Source organism: Anoplopoma fimbria, chromosome 9, assembly GCF_027596085.1.
Source record: "Anoplopoma fimbria isolate UVic2021 breed Golden Eagle Sablefish chromosome 9, Afim_UVic_2022, whole genome shotgun sequence".
Classification (NCBI taxonomy): Eukaryota; Metazoa; Chordata; class Actinopteri; order Perciformes; family Anoplopomatidae; genus Anoplopoma; species Anoplopoma fimbria.
In genome coordinates, this window is record NC_072457.1 from 22,775,426 (window position 1) to 22,788,448 (window position 13,023).

The 13,023-nt window shown below is 41.4% G+C and overlaps 1 protein-coding gene across 1 annotated transcript in view; it reads left to right on the forward strand.

The window, feature by feature from the left end:
* The first annotated feature begins 2,360 nt into the window (after positions 1–2,360).
* stx8 (syntaxin 8) overlaps positions 2,361–13,023 on the forward strand; it is a 44,832-nt gene continuing 34,169 nt past the window's right edge. Inside the window, exons 1-6 of the mRNA XM_054604747.1 lie at positions 2,361–2,482; positions 3,315–3,414; positions 3,501–3,595; positions 3,867–3,977; positions 7,851–7,984; positions 9,089–9,181. Of these exons, the coding sequence (XP_054460722.1) occupies positions 2,466–2,482; positions 3,315–3,414; positions 3,501–3,595; positions 3,867–3,977; positions 7,851–7,984; positions 9,089–9,181 (550 nt within the window). The 5' untranslated portion in view covers positions 2,361–2,465. The remainder of the gene's footprint in view (positions 2,483–3,314; positions 3,415–3,500; positions 3,596–3,866; positions 3,978–7,850; positions 7,985–9,088; positions 9,182–13,023) is intronic.

Below are 13,023 nucleotides of genomic sequence, written 5' to 3' on the forward strand. Positions count from 1 at the left end.
ATTCCAAGAACTCCTCCAAAGGTTATTATTCTACACAACAGATGTATGTTTTGATCCAAACACAACTACTGTTTGGTCATGAAACATAAAACCTCTACAAGCACGTCTGTCATATGTGGGCTCTACATGTAGCAGCGGTAAAAAGCATGCTGTCTGTCCTTCATGTCATTTTCCATAAAGACTGGAACACCACCAAATTATGATTATATCAATTCAGGGAAATGTAAGGGAATGAAAGCAGTTAAAACACAAATATCATTCAGACTAAATACTATTCAGTGGACATGGGGACCCATATTGTGACAAGGACAGCGCTGTTTACATGTCTTTTGGTCCATATGAACATTGTGCAGAATTCACACAAGGCAGGATACCAGCACTCATGGGTGTAAATAAAAGAAATGTGGAGAAGAAAAGAAGGGGAGGACTTTATTGTGCATTATAGAAAACAGTGTTAAAGAAAAAGCAAAAATTCACTTGTCATATCAAGGTTAATAATAAACTGCTGGCCTCTCCGCATTTCATTACTTTGAGTGAAGAAAACTGAATGAACTGTTGATAAAGATTAACTTTTTTTGAAGGATATAAACTAACAGAATAAGGTCACAGTGAAGAAGTGAACACAAGTTTCCTTCCCTCTCTGCATTTTTCTTCAGTAGAAAAATATGGAGTTAAAACAACCAAAGAGCTACTAGGCAGACAGAATTTGTAAAAAAAAATAAAATTAAAGGAGCCTGTTCTCCCTGCACAATTGTTAAAAATCAAAGAAAATATATCTAATACACGAAGAATTGTATTAAAAGTTACTGAAATACAAGAAACTTTAAAAATAAAACTATAAGTCCTGGAAAGCATCACTCTGGTGTTGTCACTCCAACACCTGTATATGTTGTATGTTGTTGTATGTGGTCTGATTCCGGAGTTGTATACATCACGCCCTTGACGTTGTCGTTGACAGCATTCTCGCTGCAGGCAACAGGTTCTGTACATATGCTGTGGGCTGAGTAAATCTTGTGAAGTTAAGACACTTCCGTTGCACAACATAGTTCACTGTCATTTCACAATCACGATTTCATTAATTACCAACCAAAAGTATGGGCTCAGACGGTAAATCATTTTAGTAAAAACTTAATTGCAGTTAAGATGCATAATAGAAAACACAATACAATACACAACAATTTAGTCACCGATGCAAACTACAGGAGAGCGGGGCATTTCTTCACTGTTTCTGCTTTCACTATCATTTCTCTGTCTAGTACATTCCTATTATATATATATATATACATGTATATTCTTAAGATTTCTCACTTCCATTTTGAGTTATAAATGGAAAAGTGCAGGAGGAGCTTTTGTGACAAGTTGATGTGGAAGTTGGTTCTAGGCCTTTGACCTAAGGCTGTCTGGATTTCTGTGAAGCACTTTATAGAAGTGCCGACAACCATAGGCTAACACTTGACTTTTAATAAGTTGTATCATTTAGAATAAATTGGATAACAACCTTTACTGTGTGATTATCCCCAGAGGCATTTTTCAAAAATTGGCATTTGAAGGTGTCAGAATTTCTTTGACAAATAACGTTTTATTGGAGGATGATACTGACCCATGGTTTCACTCCACCTTGTGGAACAACAGAACAATTACAACCAATAGAGAAACCTCAATGAATCACAATTGGTATGAAGATACTATAACTTTTTGTCAGTGACTTCATGTATGACAGTGGCTACTTCTCCCAATTTTCCCACATTACAATGTTGGCAAAATCTGAAACTTGACCATTTCTGGTGATTTAACCAAGACGGAATGTTTTGTATTTATTTCTATTATTATTATTATTATTATTATTATTATTATTATTATTATTATTATTATTATTGTATCATGTGTTGACTGTGTGCTTTACTGATAGGGTCACATGATAGGCTATACATGATGTGTGATTTGCAATGTTTGGGACTGTATCATATATATTATACATTGACTGCTGGAATTTGATGCTGCAATATTATTATTATTATTAATTATATTATTATTATTATATTCCTTTATTGATCCCCATGGGGAAATTCGGGTGTTGCAGCAGCTCAACTACATATAAACAGATAATAAATAAAACATATTATACAATAAAAATAAAATTTAAATTTAAATTAAAATATCCAGTTTATCCACAATAAGTAATTATATTTATTTATATTATCTACATGTAGGATTTATTATCTACCTATCTATCTTTACTTATTGTCAATATTCCCTTGCTGTTTTACATCTATAACTCTTCTGTATCATCTGTTTGTACTGAATTGCTCTAAATAAAGTTTTTTTTTTTTTTTTTTTTTTTTTGGATTGTTCCTCGCAGCGTGCCGTCGTGACGTCACACCCAAACAAGGAGCAGTCTGCTGGTGATTACAGCCGGATGGTTCAACATAAGTGGACGTTTCTCTTCACAGCCGTCTTCTCCCGTCATGTCTCAGGACCCGTGGTGAGCAGGGTGTTGGGTGTCTGCCGTAAATGACCTCAGCCGTGTTATTAACCACAACACACCGTGTTAGCGACGCTCTGTATGGCTGCTCTCTGCTAGCTGCTCTCTGTAGCTGCTAGCTGCTCAACAGAATCGAAAGAGGACAAAGTCACATGATGAATGCAGCAAGCGTTTGTCTCCTCGTACGTGTTAACCAATGATGCTAAACTTTATTGACAAAAACACACTACAGTGCAACACAGGAGCTGTATTGATTCATGTCAGCATGTCAGCCTGTCAGTGCCTCTGGCAGTCTGAGCTAGATGGACATTATGAGCTAGATGGACAAACTAGCTAGTGTTTACTGCACTTTATTGTATTTTTGAATTTTTGAAATACATTTTTTGGGGGGTTGCACAACATGAGGAAACAGATGAGTCAGTTGTCTTCACCCTGTACAAATCCACGCTTCAGTGATTGACCATTTTGTTCCCTATATCACACATTAACCACATAACTTATGTGGATCTGTAATTTGTTTGTCACGAGTCAGTGCTTCCAGGTCAATTTACATATTTCACTCATGTTGAATGTTAAATGCGCAGATGTCGGCCTTATTATCTGCCCAGGGAATCTTTTTGTTGCTGTTTTTTTTTTACATTTTTATGATGCAAATTCAAAAGAATGCACCACAGGAACGTTCTCCTGTTTAATTTAGTTTTGTTTGTCATGTGTTGTTGTGTTACAAGTGTGCTATGACTGAATTTGTTTTGCATCCCTGTGTTGCATCCCTGTGTTGCATGACAATAAATGATCCTTGACTGACATCTCTATCCTGTTCATTGATCTGCAGGTTGCAGAATTATGATGCCACCTGTCGCTTGGCACAGGAAACGGCAGAAAACATTCATGAGCGGAACAGGCAGCAGAGAACAGGGGGGAACCCCGCAAAGGTAAGGTGTTACGGTCACAAACAAAGGGCCGTTGCCTACAAATTTCTCTGGTAGCCAGTGGGTGAGAATATCTTCTGTCTTTTCAGATCAACATGACACTGCGGGCATCACTGCAGAAGCTCAAGCAGAATATTTCCCAGCTTAAAGAGGGTTTGTTGCGAGCATCATCAAGTCGGCGCTTGTATCCTTTCTTCTGAGAATGTCCCATGCAGTGGAAGTCATGCGCTTTAGATTACATCTTGTGCTGGATAGTCTCCCTGGCTTGCAGTACCAGTTGTATCCCTATAGAGGGCGTTAGAGTGTCATGAAAGGATCTGCCCTAACTTCTAAAATAGAACAGTTTCTGTGTTCATTGCTTAATTCCAAACTGGCCCAAAGAAAAGTGTCTGGAGCATCAAAGTTGGTTTAAGTGATGTTGACCTTTTTGCATGACCTTAACATGGCTTCATCAGAATGCAGTCAGAAGCTGATAGGAGGCAGAACCTTATCGACGACCTGCTGACCAGAGAGAAGCAGCTCAATGCCACCTTCAAGGGGGACTTCATGGAGCCCGAATCTTCCAGGTATTCAAGACCCAAGCATATTATGTTATCCTTAGTGGGAGGAAGTGTTAGGAAAGTTGGTAAATCTCATTAAGCATTCTCTACTGTTATGAGTGGGGTCACACGAGGACTACATTTAGGCTACAAAATACTAATAATTTGTTCTAAAACAGCGTTTTAAAAAAAGAAAATCTCTGACCATATAAGCGTTTCAGCACTGTTGTAGAAATGATTTCCGTCCATAATAACACGCCTGAAAACAAATATCACATGACTTTTCCCGTACACTGTGCATGCGGCTGCCGGTATAAACAGAAAGTATATTGGTTGATTAGTTACAGAAAATACAATAGAGTATTATAGTTCTCTTTAATAATAAAAGGTTGTGCTTTATACTTAAGATCTTCCTCTATATTTCCCAAACACGCCCCCAAACAGACAAATTAGTTAGAGGTTTTTAAACTTAGTTAAAAGGGTGCAGGTCTTTAACACACACACACACACACACACGCACACCCACACACACACGTATAAACATAAAATTTACTATAAAATGAACACTTACAAATCAAAGTCGCTCCAATAATAGCTTGCTTCCTCCACATGTAGACAGTAGTACAATTTAAAAAAACTGAGAGTTCAATTTCACAACAGCTGCTAGTAAAGACAACAAGGTCAGCAATGCCCGTCATCCGTTATTCATGTTGAATTAACTACTGGTAGTCGATCGGTAATCAATGCTGTTGTTTTTTTTTTCGGCGGCTTGCTAATTCCCAATCCAATCGTGAAAGCGGGCGTCTACGTCACCGTTTTCAGTGGTCCCTGTTTCTGCCCGTCCACACAATGCACCCCGGCGTTTCCAAACTAAAATGGCGTGGCTAGCGTTTTCAAACGTCTCCGATTAGGGGTTCTACAACGCCGGAGTAGTGTGGATACTAGGCATAAACGTAGCAAAAGATATGCATTTTAAAACTAAAACATTGTAGTTGGGATGTGGCCTAAGACAATTAGACCATTAGATCCAAATTTCAAATGTTTGGGTGCATCTAAACATATCTTTGATCAATGTGGTGCTCTCGTGGTGCCTTTTTTACCCCTTTTAAAAAGAAAAAGCGCTTTCATTTATAAAAATATTCTGGGACATCTGGCTTGTTGCTTAAGTAGTTCAAGTAAATTTGTGGGATATTCCTCCACTCCTGAGTCTCCGTCAGTCAGTGTCAGAGTGCTGGACGCCCAATTAAAAATAATGAATCCTCATTCTCTTGTCTATGTCCTTGACCAGAGAGGTCATAGGCTCTGTCTCTCCGCTTTGATGAGACGTCACCGGTCACTGACTCTCTCTGAGAGTCTTTGCACATCCGGTAGGACCCATGTGCCGTGACCTCTCCCTGTGCTATCACTCGGAAGGAAGTCTGTCTGTCTGCCTGTTTGACAGGCCGCTTAACTTCACGCCTAATTCTTTTTCATTAAGAGAAATATCTCGCTTCGCACTGCTGATCAAACCTCCTGAGATGGACACACACACACACACACACGCACACGCACACACGCACACAATCATATGAATGCACGTGTGTGTCTTGATGAACAAAGATGGAAGGAGCGGATTTACAGTTTGAGTCTGAGGCATTTGTTCTAGTACTTGTGGAGCTTATCAAAGAGCAGCACGCCACAGATTGTATCCTCTTCCTCATGTCAATGTGCCAGCAGTCAGTGCTTTGTGTTATGTCTGATATTTGTTTGGACAAACGGTGCTACATCGTGAAAGTCCCGCCATCTTCTCACGTCTGTCTTGTAAATCTGTGTTTTTGAGATGTTGTTTTCCCATTGTTCAGCACAGTGAGTCTACTGTGCGGGGTAGCTGAAACGAGCGTCGAATGAAACCAAGCGCCACCGTTCCATCAGATCAGTAGAACCAGATTTCCCCAAAACCCTTTTTATTGACGCCCTTTGACGATAAGCCCTGATAACTCTCACAAGCTTTTGGTTTTTTCGGGTTTGATCTACTTAGCGGTGCTTTGCACGCGCTTTCATCTTTTTAACAGACCACACACCCAATTACATAAAAGGCCCCGTAAAAAAAAATAAAGCAATCTCAAATGACATTTGCTAATAAATTAGCACGGCAAACTGCAATCATGTGGTTGTTTTTTTCAAATTTTTTAAAAGTTTGCTCAGTCAGACCTAACTTTAATAGTGATATGTGGTGGGTAATCTGGATTTGTGGGTAGGACCCATTCCCACTGTGTGGTCCCAGAGGACAGAATGAGGGAGGGGGCTGGATTGGCCATGCTTGGATAATCTAAGCCGCTCTTTTTTTGGGGGGGGTGAGAACTTTGGGTAGAAGAAAAGGGATAGAGGTTACAGAGGGGACTTTAATCTATCCCTGAAACAATACATTCTCAGCATCTCCATTTCAGACTAGGCAAAAGACGGACATGGCGCCTACGCTTTGAAGGCTCAGTTCGCCCTGTCACCCACCTCTCCATCATTGTTCACTAACCTTTCCCTTTAGCATCTGATTGCGCTGGAAATAGTTGCAATTAGTTAAATCTCCCCTGTCCGAGTCATTCAAGTCAGGACCCGTCAGCGGCAGTCTAGAGCTTCACGGCTGCCAAAAGATGTGCCCGACTGATTTCGGCGCTCCCCCACCGGCTGGTTAATTGGATCTTCACACACTGGGCACTTTTTTTCGGAGGAAGTGGAGGGCTGGCACACGGTCTCATAGCAATCAAACATGTCAGAGAGATTAGACCAAATGCCTTGTCTCACCTACTCCCCTGATGGTGTCAAACCTCCGACGATGCTTTACACTGTGAGATGCGCAAGTTATGGGGGGAGATAAATGTAGATGTTTCTCTTACAGATTAACTGACACATCTTTCACTTTTTATGTTTGAAAGATTGGGTTTAAAGGTGCCAATGAAAGATGGAATTATGTTTGCTGGAAAACCACAGCAGCACAGTTAGCAGTGGCATGACATGTGGCTCTGGCTGCTTTTTTTCCCCCTGAGCTTGACCAGCAGGCGACTTGCACGCATCAGACGTGGTTAATTTCGACCTCACGCAGAGATTGTGATCCGGTCACGGCAAGACGGGTGAAAGCTGAAACACAGCTTTAAGCTATTAGCAGGAGAATAGCTTTTTTTTTTTTTTAAACCACACAGCGGTGTTTAGCACAGCATAGTACAGTACAGAGAGCTCTCTCCGGTCTGTCACTCCGTCAGGGTCAAACCTCCCCAGCAGTCCACAGTGCTGTGAAAGATTAACACGAGCTGCGCATGCTAACCTGGTACTTCTCAATCGTTCAAGAAACATGAAAGACAAAGTGGGTAAATACTTTTTCCTGTGATCTAAAGGGGTTTGTTGTCATACAATGCTCGAAAAAGAGTACAGTATTTGAAAGGGAACATGCCTTGTACAGATGTGTTTGCTGTAAGAGTTGTACAGATGTGCATTGCACTCCTATCCCAACCAGGCATATTGATCGTGTTTACTTATGTAGCTAAAAGTCACTGATGCATGATAGTGTTTCAGACTTGTTTGATAGAACGGTGATTGTCTGACAAATAAAAGACATTTTCCCATCTACTTTCAGAGTAGTACACTGTTGGGTAATTTGTCTTTGTTAGTTTTACAGTTTCCGGCTCGGCTTTTTGGCAGGAATACTAATTTAATCGGCTCAAAAACTAATTGGATGAAAATTTCAATTAAATTAAATTTATTTTATATAGCCCAAAATCCCAAATCCCAAATTTGCCTCAGAAGGCTTTACAACCTGTACACATGCGACATCCTCTGTCCCGGAACCCTTAAATAACTTCATATTTAACCTGAAGAGGTGCCGTGTAACATTTTTCTAAACGAAGTTTTGTTAACGATGACGTCTCACAGGTCGACGTTGATGGGCGCAGGGGCGGGGCCGAGCGGAGGTGTTGCGGCCAACCCCTGGCTGGTCAACGAATCAGAGGAGACCAGAGGGCTGAACTTTGGAGAGATCAAACAGCAGCAACAACGGATCATCGAAGGTAATAAGAAGCAAAGTGATCTTGTACGTCTCATGATCAGAATAAGACCATTCCAATGTAGCTTTATTGGATGATCATGCAACCACCGTTTCAAGTATGTTGTTTTTTCTTCATTTCATTTTAGCATCAACACCAAATATAGGCATTGCAACCACCCATAGCAATTTCCTGCATCCTTAGGATAATAATCGTAACTCAAATTTGCCCTTGTTTATACGTTTCCCACAAGGATGCATCATGAACATATATAACATCTCTTAATGTGTGTGTAAAAATAATTAATTATTAAAAATATTCTATAAAAAATAAAAGAATATAGGCATATGAGAGATAACAAGGATATTCTAGGACGTTATATGTATTTAACTGGTGCTGGTGTATGCTAACATGTAAAACGATGATCAAGCCCCCGTCTGCTTTTAACCCGATCCCGAACGGCTCTGACGGGACTCGACATCCGTTCACCTGAGTGACACTTCCTCGCTACGTCCCCATCGCTGCTCTGGTTCTTGTCAATGTGGGATCACAGATTCCTCTTAGAACAGTGAAAACCGAACCACATGGGGGTTTTCTGGTCCTCTGTGGGGATTTCTGGTGGAGCTGGTGAATGGTGAGCGCCTGAACCTGCGGTCATAAAAAAAAAAAAAAAAAAAAAAGAAGAAATTCCAGTGGAAGACAGCGTGTCAAAGTTGGAAACCTTACGGAGGCCAGGACTTTTCTTTCTTTCAGCCGCACTGTTTTTGCTCTCCACCTTGGCCCACCGCAGTTATAATAACAGGAGCACGGCTGAGAGGGGGTAAAGTGCTGAATGACTCACATGAGGCACTGTGAGCTGAGCTGGACCCCAACAGCCTGTCATTTCTACTTCCCAAATAGTTGCCTCATCATATCACAAGCGCAGTCTACTGTAATTATGTTACTCCCTTGTGTAAATTTGCTTTCAAAGGGGACTACTTTATCCGCCGCTAAGTTTGATGAGTGGGAAAGTGATTTTATCCCCCCCCCCCCCCCAGTCTTTTTCTGGTCGCTCTAGCATTTCCTCTTTCTCTGTCTTGCATCCAAGTCTCTAAAAGTTTCTCGTTTTATTTTCCTCTCTCTTCACAGTCCAGGATGCAGGCTTGGATGCACTAGCAGCTGTCATCAGCAGACAGAAGATAATGGGCCAGGAGATTGGAAATGAGCTGGATGAACAGAATGGTAAAGTTGAACGTCCATGTGCGTCCGTACATATCGCTCCCAAAAATAAAATTCCACACACATTACACACCGCCGTGTGAATCAGACATACTTGTTCTGCGACGGAATGACTTGCCTCATGTAACTTACCGGACGGCGATACTCCCTCACACCACCGCAACACACTGACATAGTTAGAACCCAGCAAACACACACACACACACACACACACACACACACACACACACACACACACACACACACACACACACACACACACACACACGCCCTAACACTTCCATTGTCGGAGCAACTGACCTCACATTCAGGTCAAGACCAGCTTATCCTTCGTCTTTCATCCCACAGTGAATCTCCATGCTGCTTAAATGGGTTGAAAAAAATATATAAGTTTTGTGTTCTGGAATCAGATCCGCTCGGAGATAATGGTGCTTTTGAGTTATTTCTGGCTAAATGCGTCTCGTCAGTTCATAAATAGCTTCCATACCCAAGTAGAACGTGCTACACAGGACAGAGTGCATTACTCCAGACTGTTTTTTTTTTTTTTTTTTTACACTCAGACAGGCGGCACTCGAGACATGAGACTTTTGGGACGATCATCTGTCAACCGGTGAACAATTAGATCCTTTAATGCACCTCTCTCTCAGAAGAATACACCAGTTGATAGGCCGAGGCCCGACAGTGTTGCCTTACAAAGAGGATGCACACATGTATACCTCTACGATGTTTATAACAGCGAGCGCAGAATGTGCATTAGTCTGTCAGCTTGTTTTCTGACAATCGGGGGAAGAAGTTTCACAGTTCACAAACTGCGGGTCGATAAAATGAGAGGGGAGTTGATGAATTAGCCCAAAGCAGTAATAGAAGGAGTGTTGAGGTTGAGTGGCTCTGTGGACATGGCACTGGTGTCTTTAGTGGGAACTCTAGTTAATCATTAATTAGTGCACTATTGTGCCGTTCTGGGTGGCAGTTAGAAAGAAATCTCAACAAAATGATTGCTGGGCTTTATAAAACAACATAGCTGACAAGCAGTTGTCTCACACACCTACAGCACAGGCAATTATTGTCTTTGTCTACCCCGATTCCCAGCCTCTAGTTTGGAAAAGAAGGCGCTACACTATCCTGTAATATCCTGTCTGAGCAGTTGTACCCAAACAAGCCCACGAGGTTGTATAACCTATTGATCTCGGCACGGAAACAAACGGCCAGCCCCTTGTGCTGGGAAGGACCGGCAGATGTTTCTGTAGACACCGATGGGAGAATGGGAGAGAAAGAAAAGGGGGAAGGCGGATTGTTTTAGCGGCGCTCTCCCGTTACCGTATCGAACTGGAGACGGATCACTGCTCCGATGCTCCGACCCGCGTGTTTTTCTTCTCGTTCTTCCAGCTTGATGTCAGTGTTTCCAATAATATGAATCGGAATGGGCGACGGGAGAGCTGTAACTGGGAATTACACCAGTTCCACTGTAAGAAAGCGAGAGGAGGCAAATGGCTCTGGCCCTGGAAACACTGGCTTGTTACTGCTCCCGTCTTAAGAGCTCACATGGCTCTTAAATATAAATTTAAACTTAAATTAAACTTCTGTAATGGCCCAAAATGTATCTAAGCCACCTGTGGGTATTGTAATCGGCTCCATGTGGTGAAATCCAAACGGTACAAATTGGGATAAGCCTGCACAAGTTGTTGTTTTTTAAAGGAAAGCCTATCTTAGTGTTTTGCTATTATGATTAATCATACTTCGATATATACACTGGGTTTTGTTTATTACAGAAGATATTTGTGGCCCACGCCGTGTATCCGGCCCCTGTGTTCACGCAGACTGTTGATAAAGTGTAGACATAGAGCTTCCTCACAATTTATGGCCAGACTTCAGGTTCATACGGCCTGACACCAGCCAATGATTCACAAGGCCTGCAGGGCTCTGGCCTTCCACTAGATTTTCTTTACCTCCCTCTGCTTCTTTCCTTTTTGTGAGACCTTTGCTGCCCCTCCATCTCTCATCTCACTCCCTGTTCTCCCTTGCCTCTTTTCAGCAGTCTTTTATTTTATAAACCTCTTTTTCCGTTGCTTCCATCTCCGTGTCTCTTCTGCGTCCTCTGCGTGCTGAGTTATGGGAGATGTCCGAGTTCCTTCGTGTTTCTCAGGATGGAGAATGATATATATATGTAAGGCTAGGAACTGCTGGTGTAGTCCCTGTGTTCCTTAAGCCGGATTTAGGGTTCTCTGAAGTAACTCACAAGTTCTGATAAAGGAGAGTGACTAGCTTTGCACAAACTCTCAAAATATGTTTATGTAGTTATGTCTGTGTTTTCAAGAAGTTTTTCCTGCCAAACAGAAAAGTCTGTCAGAATGCTTCACGCATGTGTAAGTAATGATTCCTTTCTTTTTACTCCGTTAGTGTTTAACTCTGCCTTTTGTCAGTCAAACAGTATGATCATCCTCCCACCAAATAAGAAAAAGGCAACTAGAAAAACCAAAATCGATAATAATCGATGTTATAAAAAGATAGATTGAAACGTGTCATGCTCTGAAAGCCACGGCCACCTGACGCCACAATATGCAACCAAGGGCTGAAACACTGACAAAACATCCGTACCCAGCTGAAAAATATCAGATTTCATTATGTCAAAGGCTCATTTTAGCACCGTATGTCTTCCAGGGTGGAAGTCGATAACTAATACGGTGATGGACAGGTTAGCTTTTAGCGAGCTAATGTTAGCTATGTGTTAGCAAGTTACTGCAATTTAGCTAACTTGCAGACATAATAGTGCATAGCTTTCTGATGTATCCACATTCCACTATAACACAACTACCATACTGTCAAATGCTTTGGCTTAACTAACAGAAACATAGTTAAAGCCTAAAGCTGACATTTTGGACCGAATGCTGTTTTTTTTCTTTTCTTCTTGCCGATGCCTCGTGTTTTATTGCCTGTTTCCTCAGTTTTTTCTGTTTGGCAGCTTATAAAAACTTAGCTCTTGGTTCTTCACCCTGTTGGTAGTTCACCCCACCACACAGCAGCTTTAAGGCATTTTTCTGTTGTTTGCCGGCGGACGAAAGTGATAACAGCTTTACACAATAGAAAGTCAATGGGGAGCGATGAACTGTTTTCAGCCTCCGGTGTTGGCCGGACTGAAATGCTTTCTGTCTCTATTCCTACTGGGCATACCAGGTTACTGTGTTGTAGTACTGTTGCTATAGCAGTTGTATTTATTACACATAATTCATGTATGTGTATGAAGAGAGTGCTGTGCCTTCTCCGTTGTATATGCCTTCAGGCTAGGCCATAAAGACGCAGCACTCTCTCCAGCTCTCTCTCCGGTAGTTAATCCAGTATGTGATGAACGTTCCTTTTGTATTCTTAAGTTTTATATCCTTGTTATTACAGCATTAACTCTGCATAGATTCAAACTCTGTTTAAAGTGCGGCCTGTCCAAAGTACTGTTTTTTTCCCTAATGTGAGACACTGAGTCTCAGTCAATTCACGTTTTCTGCATTCAACAAAATCACAATTACTGTTTTTCTTGTGGACTTAAATGAGTTGTTAATATTATTGCATGAGACAGCTTTTGTAGGTGCTGCATTTCTTACGTGTATTAAATGTCAAAATCGACAATGTGAGAAGTAATGGGATAGTTTAATGTTTTCGGAGGGGCAGGGAAAATGGATTTAAGTTATAAAGCAGGAGGGAATGGCACGGCTCCTTTTTGATCTTGACAGTTGGCGTGTAACCTTGGCGTCCGACTGTCTTTCTGTCTCGCAGGGTTCCTTTTTTCCCCCTGATCACTGTACTGTAGCGGTGTTTTCCTATAAATAGATTAAGCTCTTTGTAGTTTGGCTCCTCAA